The 21,914-nt window shown below is 38.3% G+C and overlaps 1 protein-coding gene across 9 annotated transcripts; it reads left to right on the top strand.

Annotated features, from left to right (window-relative positions):
• Positions 1 to 221: 221 nt before the first annotated feature.
• VCF2 (VCP nuclear cofactor family member 2) lies at positions 222 to 18,632 on the top strand. Of its 9 annotated transcripts, none has more exons than XM_001147400.6 (4): positions 222 to 891; positions 2,801 to 2,900; positions 15,424 to 15,554; positions 17,859 to 18,632. In XM_001147400.6, exons 1-4 carry the CDS (start codon positions 761 to 763, stop codon positions 17,953 to 17,955), a joined length of 459 nt encoding a protein of 152 aa, XP_001147400.4. In that variant the 5' UTR covers positions 222 to 760; the 3' UTR covers positions 17,956 to 18,632. The 9 variants fall into 9 exon arrangements, with proteins under 9 accessions (XP_001147400.4, XP_009437420.1, XP_009437419.1 ...); XM_009439145.4 differs by having other exon boundaries at positions 2,801 to 2,903; XM_009439144.4 differs by having other exon boundaries at positions 2,801 to 2,912.
• The last annotated feature ends 3,282 nt before the right edge of the window (positions 18,633 to 21,914 follow it).

The raw sequence follows: 21,914 nt of genomic DNA, 5'->3' as shown, positions 1-21,914 counted from the left end.
TGGTGTGAATTCTTCTCTGATTGCTTCTATTTTCTCAAGGGAATATCAGTGAATATCATGAGAAAATTGGGTGCTGGTGCTTGTGGAGGGATCTTGTAAGTAGACTAGACAGAGAAGGTACACTTGTGGAGGGTGTACATTGTTTGTCTACTTGGCGGCGGGGGGATTGCCAGGAGAGTAGGGAGGAGAGAGTTAATAGCTTTGGGTAAGCTCGCTAAGGAAGGTGAATGGTGAGGAACGCGGTTGTGGTTAGTGGAGAGGAGGCCTCCTTGAGGCTAAAGGCTGTGGATGCTGGGGCACTGGAAGAGGTAGCTGTTAGGACACGATCGGGTGCTGCCCGTTATGAGAATGGGGGATGCAAGAAATGGACATCGTGGAGGGGCGCGGTCTTTCCTGAGGCCCAGGGCATGACCGCGGGCGGAAGAGACTTAAGTGGGGGGGAGGAGACCCCCCCGAGGACGGAGAGGCGCCGGCCACGGCCTGGTCAGCCCCGGGGGCGCTGAGGTCGCCGAGGAGGATCAGCGGTGTGAGGGCTGCGAGGACAGGGCGTGTGCCACGTGAGAAGCGTGTTCAGAGGCTGGCTGGGTGGAAGGAGAATGTCCATGGGATTGGCACAGGTCTCGAACATGGGGCGGCTCGGGCAGTCGCGCAGCAGAGCCTGACCCTCAGCGGATCGTCCCTCAGGCGTCAGCTCCCAACTGCAGGGAAGGGAGCCTGCGGCGGACCCAGAGGAAACAGGAGCCGACCTCCCCGGGCTCCGATGCGCAGGCCCAGAGCCCGTCAATCCTTGGCCAGCCCCGCCCTCCGGGCTGCGTTTTTCCGGCGGCGCAGGAACTTCCTGCGCGGTTGCTATGGTTCCGAGGGCAGGACTATGGGAGGCTGCCCTGTACGGTAAGTTCGTCGGGGCCTTTCCGGCCGGTACTAGTCCGAGCTTTGGTCCCCACGGTCATCACGCTTTGCTTTCTCAGCCAAGATCTCGGGGCTCAGGGCGGAAACGCAGCGGATATGTATTTTCTTCCGGGGTTGGTGGCGCTCGGCTCTGATGACCTGCAGGTGACAGTGTTGGCCGGTGGCGCGGCCCTGCTTGCCTCGTGCCCCGCCCTTCGTGCTTGAAAAAAAATCCCGCGAAGCCTTCTCCGAAAGAAAATGCTGGTTCTTTGGTTGTCAGTGCCTTACAAGCCCTGGAGGCGGGGGTGAGGTGGGGATGTGGTCCCTCGCGAAAACTCAGTCAGTGGACAATAGCATTCTGTTTTTCAAATTGGCATTTCCTCGGTGAGGCTGCTAGGTACCCTAGCAACTGGTATTTCTGTGTCTCTGATTGGTTTTGTCATCTTTCTCCACGTGATACTGGGGTTCTATGGACCTTTATCAATGTATTCTTTCATTACAAACGTCTCTGAATCTCATGGTAGAAAACTTGGTTAGACTGTTAAAGCGTAATAAAGGAAACCAATCTTATCCACAGTCCGATCACCCAGCCGTGACCATTAATCATATTCTGTGATAAATTTCCTTAGATGTTTTTCATTCGTAAAGTTGCATTTTAAAAAATGAGATTAACATTGTTTCATGAACATTCCGCTTTTTAAACTCAGCTTCACACTTTGAAAAATCATTTTCATAGTATTACTCTGTTTTAAAAACAATGCAAACGTATTGTAAGCTGTTGAAAGTTTCAGTAAAACTTGAGCGCAAAATACTCAAATACTCAAAATACCATGATCAAAGACAAACATCACCATGCTCCCTAATGAAGGCAGAGCGGTGGCATGTGTTTGTTTCACTCTTTTATCCTGGCACCTGGAGGAGTGCCTAGCACTTAGTGGATGCTCAATAAACATTGTGAAATAAAATAATATTTACACCCGGTCATTTTTTCTTTATATATAATCAATCATTTCATAATGGAGTGTAATATAGGAGCAGTTTTCTACGTGATTTTTTATTTGGCATTTTGTACTCAGTACTCAGTCTCCTAGAGTCTCCTAGTACTCAGTCTCCTAGAGATGAGAATTGATTAAAGAGTAATGAAATTATAAAAATGAGTAAACTCAGCCATTCTTAGGAGTACCAAAAACTCAAAAGTAAGTCTCTAAGCAGATGTCTGGTTAATAATAGAGTGCTGTGAAAACTATGTCAAACGCTGCAATCTGATTACTTATTGACAAGGAACTTGAAACTGAAGATGTAATCTTACCAATCATTGAAAACAATTTTGAGAAAAGAATGTTTCAAGGAAGTAATCAGCCACAATCTCATGGTGACAATCTAGTGGAGTAACTATGTCATAATATTAGCTGGTATAGCAACAGTAAGTGCCTAACCACATTCAGCATACAAGAAATATCTCTTCAGTGTCGCTACACCACTGGCATAAGAACTTAAGAGTAGACACTGGCAGACACACATGTCTTACGATCTTATTGAAGGAGTTAAAAATCACTTACCCTGGAATTGTAACTTCATGGAGTCAAAACAATGAAACTAATTAGGTAGATTTTGAAAACTTAGCTATTAAATTCCTGATATTCTTTATTTTCAAGGATCATTTAAAGTTATGAAAATTATTTCTAGAAATGAAATGCACAGCTTGGCTTTACTTAGAGTTCTTGCATTACATTTTTTTATCTTCGTGCCTGGTAATGGAGTACTTATATGACTTTTATATCTTGGGATAGCAGATAGTGACATTTTTTCAAGACAAGTTCTCATATATGTATGTTGTCACTGCTTTACAATTTAAGCATCCAAAAGATCAGTTGTTTCATGTAACAACTCTCTCTTTACAATTTTTTTTCAGGAAAAGAAGAAGAAATGGCAGTAAAGAGGGCAACCATCATTCCACCCAGCCCAAAAGGAATAAGAGAAACCCTATCTTTCAGGATTCTCAAGACACAGAGGTAGCAAGTATGGTCAGATAGCCTCTATTTCATTCATTGCCTACACTAAATTATCCAATTTGTGCTCCATAATGAAAAGAAATGTATTATTCCAAGAAACCTTCATAAAAGTTTTCTTGCTTGATTACAGTGGCTTTTGAGCTGGAGCTTTAAATTATGATATAGTATCTCACAGAAAATGGAAAAGAAGCACAGAAAAACTTTGCTAAACATAATCAGGAGGAATTAGCCCCTGTAATTTTGTCCCCTCATATGAGCAGGGAATAGTAGTCTTACTTCCCTTCTTTTTATATGGAAAACATATTTTCTAGTACATAGTGATATGTTATTAGCTGGAAGGCAAGTCTTGCTTTCTCAGTGAAAAAAAGTGAAAAATTTGGGGCAGTCTCATGATTTTTGCAAAACTTTAATGGTGCTGGAAAAAGAGTTTGAAGTTTTTAATTTTTTATTGATATAGAATAGTTGTACATATTTTGGGGGTACATGTGATATTTTGATACCTGTATATAATGTGTAATGATCAAATCAGGGTAATTGGGCTACCCATCACCTCAAGCATACATCTTTTCTTTGTGTTGGGAACTTATAAATCTTCTCTTCTATTTTGAAATATACAATAAATTATTGTTAACTGTAATTTTCCTACTGTACTGTTGAATTCTATAACTTATTCCTTCTATCTAACTGTATTTTATACCCCTTAGCCAACTTCTTTTCATCCCCCCTTCCTCTCTTCTAAACCTCTAGTAACCACCATTCTAAGGAGCTTGAATTTTAACTTCAAGGTGCTTCACTTTAATAACTTGTATTCATTAGCATAATATAGCTTTGAGATATAATTACTAGTGGAGTGTTAAAGGAACCTCATAAAGTCTTTCTGAGTTAATCCTCTTAGTTAATAACTAAGTATGGCTCACCTTGCCCTCTTTTGAGCAAGATGAGAAAAGATTATCAATCCAGGTCCTCTTCTTGGTACCTACCTATACACAGGTATGATTATCCAAGATTGTGGGCAGCTACTTGGATGGGTAAAACGTAACTAGATTTAACTTATATAATTTGTTCTCTTAGGTGCTGGGGGATTTTTGTTGGATATGTTTGCACATATAGGAATATTTTCTTTCAACCATACATCTTACAAATTATACCACCACTTTCCCTGTAAAAACCCTAGTACATAGGTATAAGACTTACAGAAAGTACAAACACAAAGAGCCGAACATTTCTGTACAAGTGTGTCTAACTTGCCAGGAACATTCATTTTACCTTGCAGATTACTGAGTAGTACAAGAAATTAAGAGTGGAAAATTATGTAGATATACACACAAGTGGCTTATCTGGAGCAGATCTCTGCCTTTTTCTCTTCCCTACTGTATAGAGTAGGAAAAGATTTTGTGCCCTAATGCTACAATTCCAAGGGGGCAGCAGAAATAAGACAAATGAGAGAAAAACAGAACCAGGAGGCCCCAAATACATTTAAAATTAGAGGTCTATGAATCCTGTTATTTTTCAGCTGATAGGAAATCTCCCCTTGTCAGGTTATCATTTTAAGTAATATCAATTCAGATGACAACTGGGGCATTTTTGTTTTTTTGAGACAGTCTCACTGGGTCACCCAGGCTAGAGTGCTAGAGTGCAATGGCACGATCTCGCCTCACTGCACCCCCACCTCCCGGGTTCAAGCGATTCTCGTGCTTCAGCCTCCGGAATAGCTGGGATTACAGGCATGCACCACCATGGCCGGCTAGTTTTCGTATTTTTAGTAGAGATGGGGTTTTTCCATGTTGGCCGGGCTGTTCTCGAACTCCTGGCCTCAAGTGATCCGCCCGCCTCGGCCTCCCAAAGTGCTGGGATTACAGGCATCAGCCACCACGCCCCGGCTTTGGTGAAATTTTTTGAAGAACATTTTCTCTTAGGTTCTTAGTAGTTTGGAGTCATTCTCATCACGTTTCATCACATAAATTCTAAGAGACAGAACTACTTTGGGAAACATTTTTGGGGATGAAATCGTTGTTGAACAACGTAATGGTCATCAGATGTGGTTTTAAACCCTATGGCAAAATGGGAACCTTCTGAAATTAGCTTCTACTTAAAGATACATTCAAAATGGAGGAACAAGCTTTTTCAAAGATGGCCTAATCTATTTTGTACATTTTAAGAAGCCGTGTTCATGGAGCATACTAAACATCCCAAGCACTTTCATATTGCAATTGAATCTTACAATCTCAGTTGTTTTAATGAATTGAATATGTTCACATGTTTTTCTGCAGGTGAGGATTACCTATCAGTCTTTTTTTTTCATTTTTGTTTGTTCAAATCCCATTTACTGAATTGAAACAAGGTGAGTTGTATAGATTTTTAAATAGTTGTATAGATTCTATTATAAATTTAATTTTTGAGCTGGAAAATAACTTACAACTCAGTGTCTGTTCTAACTTCATCTTAGGAGGGAAACTGAGCTACAAAAAGCATTGATTATTTACCCCATCAGCACAGAGAAGTTAACACATGAATATCATTACCTTGCTAATTTGGAAAGTGGTTGTAATTCAACAACCTAATTAATTTGGTATTTTACAATTCATAAGATTCCACAATGTTTCTAGTATTAGAGAATGTGTACACGTCATTTTAAATGCCTTGGAACTTTGGGAGCACATATTTTAAGTGCCCTCTGATGGATTTGGTTAGGATCATCTGTTTTACTTACTTAAGTTTCTACAGGTGCCTTTGAATAAACATCATATTATTATTCCAGGGATAGACTATGTATTAGGAGTGAATGTTTTGTTGTGGAGGTTCACATAAAGGAAAAGCTGTAAGGCATGGAGGGATGGAATTGAGAGGAAAGCTAGGGCTTGAAAGAAAGTAAAATACTGGGCCAGGCGCAGTGGCTCACGCCTGTAATCCCAGCACTTTGGGAGTCCAAGGCGGGTGGATCATGAGGTCAGGAGTTCAAGACTAGCCTGGCCAATATGGTGAAACCCCACCTCTACTAAAGAAATACAAAAATTAGCCAGGCTTGGTGGCGCGCACCTGTAGTCCCAGCTACTCGGGAGGCTGAGGCAGGAGAATCGCTTGAACCCGGGAGGCGGAGGTTTCAGTGAGCCAAGATCGTGCCACTGCACTCTAGCACTCTAGCCTGGGTGACAGAGTGAGACTTCCTCTCAAAAAAAAAAAAAAAAGAAGAAGAAGAAAGTAAAATACTGGGTTCATCTGCTTTTATCATTAAAAAGTGTTATATAATTTTATATCATGAATACATGCATGAATTTCTGCTCTGTTTTTGTGAAGATATTCTGTAACTAATATTCCTCCTCATCTCCTCAGTTCTATTTATCCTTCATTAGCCTGCTAAGGTTCTCTTTTCACTCCCTAACTAATCTTGTGTCTAGTTTATTTTTCTCTCAAGTACTGTGTCTTTTCCCTCTCTTTTAAATCCAAACTGTAATCTACATTCACTCCCTTTTGTTTCTCACCTCCATTCGTGCTCAGTAAACCTTAGCTCCTCCATCCCTTCCCTATTCCTTTGCTGTAACATATGTCAGGAAACATCTGAGACTTCCTAAATTGCATTACCAAATATTTACTGAGCACCTACCATTTGCCAATCATTGTCCTGGGTGCCTGGCATCAACTTAGTGTCTCTGTCATTTCCTCAATGATTCCTTTCTATTCTACCTCTGCGTGTATCAAATATATCCCTTTCTTTACATTTCCACCATCCTAATTCAGGCTTGCATTGCCTCTTGCTTGATACATTGCAAAATTTCCCAGTGATTTTTGTGGTCTCATCCACCCCCTATTTCATTCATCCATTAAAATGCTCTTCCTAAATATACATCTGAGCATTTATCTTATGCTCAAATACCTGTTTGTACAGACTTCTTAGAGTAACATTCAAGGCCCCTGATAACCTAGCCATATCTTCTCTTGCATATTTTAGCTCTCACTAACTCTTCTCTGGGAGATAGCAGCCACATCATCTGTGGCTTTGTCTCCTCAAGAACTCTTCTTCAGCTTGCTTGTGCTCTTATTGCTCTCTCCATTTGTCACACCCTTCCTATTAATATTCTCTGTATCTTTGAAGGCCTAGCTCAGATGCATTTCATTTTAAGAAGCCTCCTCTATTTCCCCAGTCAGCATTCATTGCTACATTCTTGTCACTGCAATAGCTTGATGCTGTCATTCTCAGAGTACTGTATGCTTCTTGATTAGGCTCAAGAATTACCTGTTGAATCCCTAAGTAGCCCAGGCAAAGTGCCTTCTTATACATTGTATAATAGACATGCGAATATTTGTTTAGATACTGCTTGGGCATCAGAACAATCTGTGCCTACTTGACAGCCTCTCAGAGGTTGGGCCCCAGCATATGCACACGAGTCAAAGTGTCAGAAAACCACACGGTGATTTTGATGCCTATTCTGAAACAGAATGTATTATAGCAAATCCCTGCTGGCCTCAAAGTTTCTTTGGTTACAGGTAAGTATGCAGATTTCTTTATGGCCCAAACTAACCTAAATCCTGCTTTTTCACACAGACCTGGACCCCAGGAGTTTTGTAAAGTGCCTTTGTGAATTTTGCATAATGAGATCCCCTTCTTTAGAGTCTTCATAAATATAATTTTATTTTGCTATGTGTGTGAATTTGCAAGGGCTCTATTCTTCATTTGCCTTGCACAGATATCAAGCATTAAACCTATATTGAAAATTCAGACAAAAAAGAATGAGCTTTGTAACTGTCAGATAGTATAAGCATTCTGGTAAGACATTTGTATGAGGATTCAGGAGGATGGTGAAGATGTTTTATATATTATGAGCCTTTCCAAATACTAAAGTGCTTAAAATCTCATTTATTCTCTGATAAAAGAATTTGCACTTTGGGAGGCTGAGGCAGGAGGATCCCTTGAGCCCAGGAGTTCAAGGCCACAGTGAGCTGCAATTGCATCACAGCAATCCAGCCTGGGTGATGGAGCAAGAGCTTGTCTCTAAAAAAAAAATAAAATAAAGTGTATTAAGGTTAATGCTTCTGTACTAAGATAGCAGTTTCAAGTGTCAAAACCATACACCATCAAAAGCAAATTTTCCTCTTAATCATTCTGATAAACGGTCCATTAAGTGGGATATCTCACATGAAACAGATTCACAGGGTAAGTGTGACAAAGCCCAGGTTGCATAATATAGGCTATGTTTATTAAATAAACAGTATTATTAGCCTAGAAAATGCTAGTGTATATGACTTTGTAGATGCTCTTTACTAGGCTAAAGGAGGTTAAACCCTCTTCCCAAAATCTCAGTTATGGAATCACAGTGCTTTTTAAGTCTTTGCTTTGAAGTCAGAAGTAACTGAATCCATAAGCAGGAGATTTTACTTGGTTTTGTAGTAGCATTCTTTAGTTTGCCTACTTAAAAATAAAATGTTTCTTTTTCACAAAATAAATATATTTGTAGTGGATGAGTTAGAAAGTGAAGATACAAGCCGGGCGCGGTGGCTCATGCCTGTAACCCCAGCACTTTGGGAGGCCGAGGCAGGCAGATCACAAGGTCAGGAGATCAAGACCATCCTGGCTAACATGGTGAAACCCCATCTCTACTAAAAATACAAAAAAAAAAAATTACCTGGGCGTGGCGGCATGCGCCTGTAGTCCCAGCTACTCGGGAGGCTGAGGCAGGAGAATGGCATGAACCCGGGAGGCAGAGCTTACAGTGAGCTGAGATCGCGCCACTGCACTCCAGCCTGGGTGACAGAGCGAGACTCCGTCTCAAAAAAAAAAAAAAAATTAATAAATAAAAATTTAAAAAAAGAAAGTGAAAATACAAAACTAAAATTAAAAAAAAATTATTTAAAGTCCCAACTCTGTATATGTGAACTCAAAATATCTGAGACAGGTCTCAATATAGAAAGTTTATTTTGCCAAGGTTAAGCACGCACCTGTGACACAGCCTCAGGAGGTCCTGACAACATGTGCTCAAGGTGGTCGGGGTATAGCTTGCTTTTATACATTTTAGGGAGACAGAAGACACCAATCCATATGTGTATGATGTACATTGATTCAGTCTAGAAAGAGGAGACAATTTGAAGCTGGGGCTTCCAGGTCATAGGTAGATAAGAGACAAGAGGTTGCAATCTTTTGAGTCCTTGATCTGCCTTTCACTGAATATACAATTTAGTCTGGCTTGGTGAATCTGCATTTTTACACAAATAATAGGGTAGAGGGAGTAATCAGATATGCATTTGTCTCAGGTGAGCAGAGGGGTGACTTTCTGTCTGACACCTGTGAAGATAAGTTATCAGTTTACATTGCCAGGGTAAAATTCAACAGAACTGTTTTAGGGTAAAGACCTTGAGTCCCACAAGGAATTTCTTTGTGGGCAAATTGTGAGAAAGGTATGTCGCTTTAAAAAGAATCTTTATAGCTATCTGATTTAGGAATAAAATGGGAAGTGGGTTTGCCTGATGTAGTTCCCTTGGCTTTGTCTTTAGTGAAAATGTTTTTCACTAATTTTCCCTTGGCCTAATGATTTTAGGGCCCTGAGATTTATTTTCCTTTCACATTTTCCCCACTTTCTTTCTTAAATCTTTTGGAGAAAGCATTTAAGAAGAAAATGAATCTCTGGTCTCAGATTTTGTTTGATCTCTTGTGGCAAAGATGGTTTGTTTCTAGATGGGTAGGTCACACATTATTAGGAAACCTTATTTTTAGCAGGTTGTGAAGTATCATGTTCTATGACAAAAAAAGTAGGGGGAGGAAGAGAGAAAGAAAACAACAAACAAAAAGATGGAGAACAATCCTGGAAAATCAATATAGGCCATATTACTCTGAAGTCCATACATCAGTAGGCAGGTATGAAAGTATTTTATGTATGTAAATAGGTTGCTGTTATTTTTTTCTGAAGCTGAAGTTGTCTAGCTTCAGTTCTCAGGGTTTTAAGAAAGCACAGCTTAATTTTTAGTGATTTCAAATAAGGAAAAATGGAAAAAAGGAAAGGAAAGAAAGAAAAAAAATGAAAACATTATTTTTGGAGACTTGTAGCCAGGAAAAATTTTAGAATCCAGCCTAAACTAGAAAATAAGAAAAATTGAGAAAACATTAGGCAAGACTAGAATCTAACAACAGGTGTACTGTAGTTCATTTTGAAACATATTTTTTCTCTCTCCAAGCCCCATTTTCACTAAAGACAAATCATAGGACAAATTTATGTGTAAAATAAGCATTAGTTTTATTATACTTTGCCTGAGTATTTGTATAAAGTCAGCAAGAATAACTATTTGCCATGCACGCTCTTTTGTTTTTAAATTGGCTTTGCTGGAACTTTATTCCATAAGGAATCTCAGATTACACTTCAACGCCTTGGGCGCAGCCATGGATTTATCTGTGCCTGTAAATACCCACATTAATTGGGTAAATTACTTACTGAGGTCCCAAGATAATCTGGGACTCCTTGGGCCTGTCAGAAAGTGCCATTCTTTACTTACCACAGGTCAGGAACCTGTACATGTACTGTGTAGACAATATATGAGGCCAGCTTTCTCAAGGGGATTTTATTGGCTCTATAAGTCAACTTTGATTACTTAAAGTAATCTGTTTGGATCTGCCATTCCAATCAAAGCCTCAGTAAAATCAGTGCCTTCAATTGTGTCCTGTTACAAAAGAAAACAGAGTCTTATCAATTTTTTGCAAATAACTATACTACCATAAACTATACTACCATAAATTTGAAAACTTGCGAATAGTTTTCAAATTCTGGAAAAATCAGGTAGAAATATGCTTCAGATTTTTCTCACACTAACATAGTTAACCCAATATTAAAAGCTGTAAAATAGCTCAAAGAAAAATGGTTTTCTGGACTCAGAAACAAAAGTTAGAAAAAGAAACAATGTTACAAATTCAGAAACAAAAGTTTCTGAGTTTCAAACAATGTTTCGAAGTCACAAAAAGATTATTTCAGTTTTCCATTAATTTCATCTGGGTAATTAACTCCTGTTCTGCTCAATGTTTATGAACACATTAGCTCTCTATGGGAGTCTTGGAAGTTTTTCCTCTATTCTAGTATCACAGTCTCCAAAGTTATCAGAAGCCTGCATTCAAGAGTACCTGTCAGAGTCCTATAGCTGATTATAAAACCACCTTTTGAAAGTGATAAAAGTAAAACAACTATGAATGACAAGAGTCTTAGAACAGTCATAAAGACATAATTGACAAGGAAATTTGATTACTTCTGTGGCTTACAACTATTTTACATAATCATTATTACTACTGATAACATATACCAGAGGTTCCCAATCCCTGGGCTGCAGACTGGTACTGGTCCACGGCCTCTTAGGAACCAGGCCGCACAGCAGGAGGTGAGTGGTGGGCAAGCGAGAAATACTGCCTGAGCTCTGCCTCCTGTCAGGTCAGCAGCAGCATTAGATTCTCATAGGAGCGCAAACTCTGTTGTAAACTGCACATGTGAGGGATCTAGGCTGTGTGTTCCTTATGAGAATCTAATACCTAATGATCTGAGTGGAACAGTTTCATCCTGAAACCATCCCTTCCTTCCCCCATCTGTGGAAAAATTGTCTTCTACAAAACCGGTCCCAAGTGCCAAAAAGGTTGGGGACTGCTGACATGTACCAAGACATATCAGAATCACAGGAATTTCATACAATTCTGAAACACATACTAATAACACAATTATATAAATATAATCCAAGGGTTAAATGCCATTTTATGTTTGACAATACTTCTTGTATGATTGTATTATATCAAATAACCCAAATATGTCTCTTTTGGACGTCAGGGGACCTAATATTAAAAGATTAATGAGGACCAAATTTAGAATTTTATTTTGGAAAGTTTGTCAACTAGAAAAAGTTAAAAACACTTGATATCACAAAATAGGATCAAAAGTCATTGTAAAATAAGTCATTCATTTAGCTGAGTGATAGATTTCAAAGAAAGACAAAAGTTTTTATTTTTTTGAGACAGGAGACTTAATTTCCCAAACCATAAGCTTTCATAAAGACAACATGAGGCCCATTAAATCTGTCTTTTAAATTTTTCCAAACAAATTTATTAAGTTTTGGTCATCTTGACCATAAGATATAATTTCAATAAATTTTTTCATAACCTTTATTTTTCTTTAATTAAGAAATGGGTTAATGTGCCAAGAAAACCTTGTTACTCTGACATCGGGGCCCAGATGCTGGTCTTGCATCAGTGTGCCTTCAATATTAATAGTTAATTTATAGAGAAACTGAACTAATTTTATCTCTCAAAATTGGCCGTTACAATCTCACACACCCACCTCTTCCATGATAGTCCCTGGGCCTTGAGGAATTTAATAGTTTTAATTTCTGGCCTTGTGCCTTATGAACACAGTGTATTTTGATTGGTATCTTCTACTGGGTCTGAAGATAAGGCTTTAACTGCTGTCTTGTTTAAGATTTAGCAAGACTTGGTGTTCTTTTTATATCCAGGAGTCAACGCCCTGTAACTTAAAGGCACAAGGACTTTAAAAGCAAGAAAGTTACGTGGATATAGTAACCTTGATTTAAAAAAAAAATTTAACCTCAGTTTTTTTCTAAGCAAATTAAAACAATAACAATGGCATAGGAGTTATTTTGATAAAATGTAAAATTTGTTAGACCAGTTACCAAAAGGCAAAAAAAAAAAAAAAAAAAACCTCCTGCAGTACAATTGATATTCCCTATGGAAAGTCCATTTAGGTAAGCTGCAAATCAAAACTAATGAAAATGATACTTGAATTAGTTAGACATAGGCAGAGTGTTTCCTGGGTAATAAATGAAAATTTTCAGATTCATAGACGAATTTAAAGCCAAGAGCACAGAATGTTATGTTGGAAGAAAACATTTTCTTTAGACCTTTAAGATAAAACATTTTTAGCATCAGGCTATGACAAACAGTTAGAACCTGAGGAGAAAAATTACAGAAGCTGAAAATGAGTTGAAGGAGAGGGTTATTATCTCAGGCCTTTTCAAAGGGGAGAGAAAGCTGAAAATACAAGATAATAAAAGTTGAAAATTGGGTTAAACAAATTAAAATCCGTTGTAATTTTATTAAGAGTAAATCAATACCTTAAGAAAATTTTGTTGCTCTAACCGATTCTTTAGTGTATGTTTTTTAAAAAATCAAAACCCAATCTCTAAAAAGACTATTATAAATAATTTCCCTTTAATTATAGACAACTTGATACAAATCATTAATGAGATGCTTGGACTTCCTGTTTTATCGCAGACATCTTTCTTTCTTAAATAACCAGTTATTTTAGGACAGAAATTTACCATACAAGATTTTTTCTCATATAAAATTATTTTCCTTTTAACGTTTCTTGCCAAAAATACCCCTTTATATTTATAAAGAGGTAAATATATAGTATGTAAAGAAAGAGACATTTCTTTACATTGCTCTTATTTACTGGTTTCTTTCACCTTGTTTCATAAATAACTTTTAAGTAACCTTTGAATTAGACAAAAATTATTTTCTTTTAAATAAGAAAATATTTTTTAGAAAAATATTTTCCTATAATTTTTTAAAAATTAGAAATCATCCAGATGTTTAATGAGTATTTATTATTTAACTTAATATAACTTTAGATTTTAAATTATATGACAAGTTTATTTACAGGCATTTATTCTATTACATTTACCTAATTAATTTTTTAAATGGTTTACTCAGATGAAAGCTGTGAATGTCATCATTTAGTTATTTCTCTGTTAACTATTTTCATAGCCTATAAATTTAGGTTTTTCTAAGAACCTGAAGTATAAAGACTTCTGATATAGAATGATATATCATTATTGTTAATGGCTGATGAGATTCTGTTGTATGAATGCATGCACTATAATTTAAATACTTCTTTGTTTTTAAACATTTAGTTATTTCTGATTTTCAGCTAATAAAAATATTGATAGTATAAAAATGTCTTAATGAGCATTTCTATCTGTACACAATTGAGTTTAAAAACTTTTAAAATGAAACAAAGGTAGATTTTTTTCTTAATAATTATTCTAAAGAAATCCCTTCTAGCCTATGAATTTTTAATGTACACAGCATAGCATCACCCTAGTGTTGCACTACAGTGTAAAATCAATATGTTGTCATTGGAGATGAAAATTTGATTCATCAGAAATGATTTCTAGTTCTTACCTTATTTTTCAGGCAGTACTGTAACAAAAAAAAAAAAAAAAAAAAAACAAGGAAAGCCAACTAAGAGGAACCGAATTGTCGGCTGTGGGTTTCTTATCCAATGTAATAGCTTACTTAATTTTGGAATATTCATAACTTCATTACTTTGTGACAGTGGGCGTTCTATATTTTTATACTCAGGCCTAGGAAAAATTTTTTTTTAATTTTCTTTTTGAATTGGCCTTGACATTTAATCCTTAAATCAATTTGATTGCTATTGCTAACTCTCACATCTGGCTTCATTTGACCACTTCTATCTCTTTTCCTGCACAAGTTCTTTTAACATGTTTCTAGTTGGATAAAGATGAGCATAGGTTGTCTCTTGGTACCTGTGGGCAGTGTACTGTGTGACCTAAGTTGAACAGCTGCAAATGACCTATGGACTATGACCATTCTTGGTTTAAATCTTGCTAATGTTACCTTTGGAAAAAACTTACTTAGAAGAAATATAATACCAGCATTGTTAAATATTGTAATTTGAATAAGAGTCCTTGCCATTACCTTCTTCTTTTGGGAATTGTAACATTGGAAGGCAGGAAATTCTTGGAAACGACTGTTTACAGGGATCCCTGAGTAGCTTCTCCAACATAAAAAAGACACTGAATCATGTTAGTTTAATGAAAAAAAAAAAGAGATCTTAAGAGGAAAATACACACCCTATTAAATTCATAAATACAGAAGAACAATGAATACTAGTCATAAAATGCTAATAAGTAACATATAACTTTAACTAAAAGTATGTCAAATGCCTTTCAGGATATGTATGTAGCACTGAATTGATATAGGAAGACCATACATGTCCACCATCACGATATGTGTACAAAATCATTGTTTATTTGTATCTATGTGTGTATGCATGTATGTATAAATGTGTGTGTCTTATTTGCTTCATTGTAACTTTTACCCATAGTCCAACTTACTTGTTATGGTCATTATTTCTACTACATCCTCAGCATTAATTGATACTTCAGGTGGAGGATGAGTACTTACTTCTCTGATGCAGTTATTGGAATAAATCGTACAAGCAAGGGTAGAGAATGTGTGAAGGGATTTGGAATTGCAAGGCCTGTGTTTGAATCCTCACCCTGCCACTTCGTAGATATGTGACTTTGGACAAGGCAGTGATCTGTTTCCTCATCTGTAAAATGGGGGCTGTTAATCCCAACTTCATTAAAGGGCTATTGTGAGGATAGAATGAACTATCTTAAATGGCTCTACTTTGTAAAAACCATTAAGCCCATTATAGAGTTTTATGCTGCTATTCTCCAAGCCAAGTAGGAAAAATGTTGTAATAGCATAATAGCAATCCCCTTTCTGTCTTTTTCCTTCCAGTTTTCATGGAGTGATAATGAAAGGAGCAGCAGCCGCATTAATATCCCAGAGAGAGCAAGTGGACCAGAAGGCAACTTAAACCAGATTGTTACTGAACCCGATGCAAACTTTCCCCAGTTCTTGCATGAGGGGTATGTACCATGCCAAGGTCTTTACTCCCATATCAACCAGACCTTGAAGGAGGCTCACTTCAACAGCCTGCAGCAGCGAGGGCAAGCTCCAACATGATGAATTAGGACTTCCTTATTCCAACCTAAACTGCGTTTATAAAAGCAATTGCATACACACCAAAAAAAGTCTATTGGTTTTTAAGTCTACATTTTAAGTAACAAGTTAATGGGCAGTTGTTTAATTGGGGTTTTACTTCACTGTTGTACTTTTAAAGGGGCTGTGAATAAATGTTTATGAAATTTTTATTTTTATTTTTATTTTACTCTTTCTACATAGAGTTTTCAAGTTGAGTGTCAATTTCATGTTAAGGTAGCAATATGAGGAAACTTCTCCTGTGCATTGAAGCCATATGTCCAATTCAGATTGATTTCCAGATCTGTCAGTTAGAAACTCTATGTTAAACATCTTTTTAAATACAAGTAAGTCTTCATTTTTAAAAATACAGTAGCCTAGTAAAGAGGTATGTAGCTTTCATTTAAAAAACAAACAAAAAATCCACACTCAAAAAACCATAAGTTAGTATTCCCAAATATGCAAAGCCAGATTCAGTCTTGCACTGAAATGAACTGCCATACTCCCCTCAGAAGGTAGATGTTCTGTTGAAATTGCTCTCTAGTTGTAATGGCAGCAATCAGACCCAGTTTAGACTATGAACATGAAAATCTCTCTCTAATAACTGTCCCTACACTTTGTATTTCCAGGGAGAATGTTTCTAAGGCTCTTGTATACTTAGATACCTTCTGTATCATTTATCCTCTAGAGTGTGCACTTCAGACTTAGGAAACACTGCACAATTCTGTCAGATAAGAAATATGTAATAACATTTTGTCTTAAACAAAAATTTATTACGTTAGCATATTATGTGATCTCATAATTCCATCTATTATGTATAGAGTTAATGTTAATACAGCGTAAGCTACTAAACTGATGTTTAAAGTAACAAGAATTATGGAAGTGGGTTGGACAACTGTCCACTTTATGCTACATAGACCCTTTCCCAGAGATTAGGGGGCTAGCTTCCATTATTAAAATTGCAAAGATTCACATGGCTTAGAAACAATAAGCTGAGATGCCATTAGAAGAAACAGGCAGTACTATTTATTTAGAGATGGGGGGGTCCCCATGTTTTAGTCATACTAAAGAGCCAACCAAATTTGAATGGGGAATTCATAGATGTGCTTCCTCAGTGGTGAGCTGTGTGAACAAAGGACCAGGATGCATCAGGTTATCTGCCCTGGACTATGCAAAGGGTACAACCTGTTGCTAGATTTAAACAAAAATGCGTTAGAGTCTAACAATCCTCTCCTCCCTGGTCACATTATCTTTTCCACTATATTTGGAGGTCCACAGAGTGTAAACTAGCAGATCTGAGAACTATGGATAGCTCTACAAAGAGGTGTTTGCCAATTGGCAAGGTTTGGAAAAGACGTAAGGTTACAGTTTTACTGAAAGAAGAATGAGATTTTATTAAATGACAGAATTAACATATGAAAATGAACACTATCTTAGGAAAAGAATACATACCTACACACACACACACACACACACATTTTCATGGTTGTTTCCTTGAATATGGGTAGGATTTTAAGGAAGATACTTGCAGTAGAAGTTTAGTGTTATGGGGAAAAAATTACAGCACCACATTGGCCTCAAACTTAGGGAGTAGGCATGAGTCAATTATTTCTTAATTAGATGGTTTGAGTAAGAACATTTTTTCTATGGCCAGTGCTTCCAAAGTCAATACCAGATGTATGGTGAGAAGAAATTTAAATTCTAAAAGGTTTTATGGCAGAAAATAGAGAAAGGATACCTAGCCACCAGTTTCTCTAACAATAAAGTGAGCAACTAAGTACTAAAGAAGATTAGATATTTGAATTTTCAACCCACATGTACACAACAGGATTCAGAAATACCCAGGAAGAATTCTGCATGCTTAAATACATAGCATCCTACTGAAAGAAAGTGTCTATTAAAAACACAGTGTAGTTGAACAGCTGAGAAAGCAAATTTCCATTCATTCCCCCTATTTAAAGATATGAAAGATAAAACTGTCACCATGACAAAGCATTATTTTTTCAAAGTAAAAAAATAATAATAATAATAAAGCAATTACATACACATAGAAAAAGTGTTGGCTTTTCAGTCTCTATAAGACTTTTCAGTACTTAGTTGAACTAAGTAAGCACAGTCTTATTCCAGAGTGGTCAGTGTAAATCTCTTGTCCTAGTAAATACAATATGCAATCTCTGTCCTGTCTTTTGCAGATTGTCTAAACCTGTTTATGTCATAAACTGGTTTATGTCCTTTGGTCCTGAAATAAAACTCAATACTTCACAGCAGGGAAGGAACCAAGCTGTTTAAAACTACTTATCTCCGCTATGAAGGAGAAGTATTTTCAAGGAATATCAGAAGAAAGTAGAAAGTGAGAGGAGGTTCCAGCTGGGCTTCCTGGGTCAAGTAGGGGCTCAGAAAGCTGTGAAACTCACTCATTTCCTGCATGCGGACTTACTTTGGTCCTGGATGAACAATATTGAAGATATGTGCTTAAAACATTCCTAACATCAGAATTTGCGCCTGTGTTTTCTTCCCCAAGAAAGCTATAAACAGCGAAAATTTTGTTGTAAGCTTCCCTGTGTCCTCTCTCCCTCTCTCCCTTCCCCCTCCCCTGAAACTAAAAGGAATGTTAAAAGCCCACTTTTCTGTGACCAGCAGACCTTATCTATGGTCCCAATTCCAATTCCTTGTAAACACAATTTGTAAAATCCCGTGAGATCCTGTCTCCTTTGCCATCCCGCTGCAAGGTTATAAGTAGAGAAAACTTAAGTTACAATTCCACTTTTCCTCAAGATCTGAGACATGTTAATTGTCTTTGTTTCTCCCTCTGGTAACATCTTCCCACCACACATATTTCCTGCCTTAGAGAGTTTAAAAGGTGATAAAAAAATCTAACACTGGCTACCCCGCTCGGGACCCCTTCCACGCTGTGAAAGGTTTGTGCTGTCACTCTGCTTAATAAAGCCTACAGCTTTTTTTCTCTCGGTCTGATCTGTGTCTCTCTCTTTGGCGTGGCTAAGGCAAGAACCTTTGGCGTTACAAAAAGACTTGTCTGGATTTTTTTTTTTTCAAAATTAGGAGTTTGAAAAAAGGGAGCCAGATTAGTTTAAGAGGTGAAATTAGACCCTGTTATATATTTTAAATGAGAATATAAAGCAAGAGCAGAATGCTGCACCAATAATGAGGTGTGGTGGTGCTTGGGGAAAGAAACTGCCCTTAAATTCAAACCCACCCTGTGCCACACTCTGTGCGAGTTACTCATTAACCCCTGAGGTAGGTGGTGTGGGCTCTCCATTTCATAGGTGAGGAGTGGGAGGCTGACAGTAAGTTATCCCTATGACTACATACAATCCTGAGAAAACTGAGAGTGGTTAATGATTTGCTAAAAGAAACACAGTGGCCAAGCAGCAGTGCCAGGGTATCTCTGCTTTTATAGTGAAGACCAGGGCTGCCAGGACACATTTTCTCTAGGGAGTAGTTCTCTGTTTACATAACCAAAGAAACAGTAGAATGAAACAAAGTTTACTCTAAGCTCTTCATCAGAGTCTACATGTTGAATGATTTTCTAAATTCATTTCTTTTTATATAGCAGCATTTTCAAATGAATGCTCTGTAATATTGTCACTTAAATCCCTACAAAGTGAGTCAGATCTTAAAGCTGACACTGTTACCAGACTCTGTCTCCTCCTCGATTTCTTGTTCCTCCTGGCTGGAGGCTGTGGTCAGAGTATAACCTATATCATCTGAATGGAACAACTGGTTGAATACATGAACCGAGGCTGGGCAAAACAGGCAAATATTCTGACCAGGAAGCCATTGAGATCTATTTTATATTTTGTTTAAGACAATTTCTTGAGATCAACTGTACAAAGATGGTGCACCTGCCTAAATCACATGTGAGATTCTACACTGGCGCACATTTGACTGGTTGGCAATTTCCATGTATCTTCTGGCCACGGTATTGTTACAATGAATGGAAATTTTCTGGTTACAAACAAAACTACAAATTCAGTTGCCCATTAAGATACTGGTGGAGACTTTAGGGAAAATGATATTTAGGTTGAAGAGCAGAAAATATATAGCCTTCTCCAGGGAGAAAGTCATTCATTCATTCTCATCTGATGGAAGGGAAAAAAATCCAACTTTTTGGTCTATAAAATCTAATTAAAATCAGTGGAAAAGATTTTATATCTGTGCTATTTCTCAGGGTTCAAGTGAAAGTAATTGTGTGGAGTTAGAGTTGCTCTTCCTTTACTACTAAAAGACTTTTGAAGTAGGCAAGATTGTAACATAATAAAACAAATAGATGATTAACAGATCAACATGGAAAGTATAAATTTACACATCACTCACTTTGACAATCCCCAGACTCCAGATTTGGTATTCCATTAGACTAAGGAGTAGGTCTTTAACTTCCTGTCACTTGGATTAAGTAGAATCAATTTCTTCCATGTTTCATTGGCCCTAGTTCTTTTTTTCATATCTTCTGTGGTTTCTCTGAGCTCCCTGAGTTGCCCCAAATGCATTTCTTTAGATGGTGTATTAGTTTGTTCTTGCACTAATGTAAAGAAATACCCAAGACTGGCCGGGCACGGTGGCTCACGCCTGTAATCCCAGCACTTTGGGAGGCCGAGGCGGGCGGATCACGAGGTCAGGAGATTGAGACCATCCTGGCTAACACAGTGAAACCCCGTCTCTACTAAAAAATACAAAAAAAATTAGCCAGGCATGGTGGCGGGCGCCTGGGGCAGGAGAATGGTATGAACCCAGGAGGCGGAGCTTGCAGTGAGCCGAGATTGCGCCACTGCACTCCAGCCTGGGCGACAGAGCAAGACTCCATCTCAAAAAAAAGAAAAGAAAAGAAATACCCAAAACTGGGTAATTTATAAAGGAAACAGGTTTAATTGACTCACAGTTCTGCATGGCTGGGGAGGCCTCAGGAAACTTACAATCATGGAAGAAGGGGAATGGCAGAAAGGGAATGGCAGAAGGGGAAGCAGACACCTTCTCCACAAAGCAGCAGGAGGGAATGTGATTGTGTGAAGGAGGAAATGTCAAACACTCATAAAACCATCAGATCTCATAATTCATTCACTATCATGAGAACAGCAGGAGGGAATATGAGTGTGTGAAGGAGGAAATGTCAAACACTCATAAAACCATCAGATCTCATAATTCATTCACTATCATGAGAACAGCATGAGGGAAACTGCCCCCATGATCCAATCACCTCCCACCGGGTCCCTCTCTCAACACATGGGGATTATTGGGATTACAGTTAAAGGTGAGATTTGGGTGGGGATAAAACCAAACCATATCTTTCTGCCCTGGCCCCTCCCAAATCTCATGTCCTCACATTTCTTTTTTTTTTTCTTTTTCTTTTTCTTTTTTTTTTTTTTTTTTTGTTATGAGACAGTCTCACTCTGTCACCCGGCCTGGAGTGCAGTGGCACAATCTCGGCTCACTGCAACCTCCACCTCCCAGGTTAAAGCAAGTCTCCTGCCTCAGTCTCCTGAGTAGCTGAGACTACAGGCACCCAACACCACACCTGGCTCATTTTTGTATTTTTAGTAGAGACAGGGTTTTACCATGTTGGCCAGACTGGTCTCAAACTCGTAACCTCAAGTGATCTGCCTGCCTTGGCTGGGATTACAGGCGTGAGTCACCACTCCTGTCCTCACATTTCAAAACACAATCTTTTGTTCCCAGCAGTCCCCCAAAGTCCTAACTCATTTCAGCATTAACCCAAAAGTCCAAAGTTTCATCTGAGACAAGGCAAGTCCCTTCCACCTAGGAGCCTGTAAAATTAAAAGCAAGTTAGTTATTTCCAAGATACAATGGGAGCACAGGCATTGAATAAATACTTCCATTCTGAGTGGGAGAAATTGGCCAAAACAAAGGGGCTGCAGGCCCCATGCAAGTCTAAAATCCAGTGAGGCAGTCATTAAATCTTAAAGCTCCAAAATAATCTCCCTTGACTCCATGGCTCACATCCAGGGCACACCGATGCAAAGGATGGGCTCCCATGGCCTTGGGCAGCTCTGCCCCTGTGGCTTTGCAGGATACAGCCCCCTGCCCTGGCTGCTTTCACAGCTGGCATTGAGTGTCTGTGGCTTTTCCAGGTGTACTATGCAAGCTGTCAGTACATCTACCATTGTGGGGTCTGGAAGATGGTGACCCTCTTCTCATAGCTCCACTAGGCAGTGCCCCAGTGGGGACTCTGTGTGGGGGCTCCAGCCCCTCATTTAGCCTTCGCACTGCCCCAG

The sequence above is a fragment of the Pan troglodytes genome, chromosome X, assembly GCF_028858775.2.
Source record: "Pan troglodytes isolate AG18354 chromosome X, NHGRI_mPanTro3-v2.0_pri, whole genome shotgun sequence".
Classification (NCBI taxonomy): domain Eukaryota; kingdom Metazoa; phylum Chordata; class Mammalia; order Primates; family Hominidae; genus Pan; species Pan troglodytes.
Note: the sequence above shows the minus strand (reverse complement) of the source record. Positions and strands in the feature narration are given on the sequence as shown.

Coding starts and splice junctions, on each gene's coding strand:
- VCF2 (XM_009439144.4), top strand. CDS start 761: ATGCGCAGGCCCAGAGCCCGTCAATCCTTGGCCAGCCCCGCCCTCCGG. Junction 892..2,800: donor ATGGGAGGCTGCCCTGTACG/GTAAGTTCGTCG, acceptor ATTTTTTTTCAG/GAAAAGAAGAAGAAATGGCA. Junction 15,555..17,858: donor CCCCAGTTCTTGCATGAGGG/GTATGTACCATG, acceptor TGTCTTTTGCAG/ATTGTCTAAACCTGTTTATG.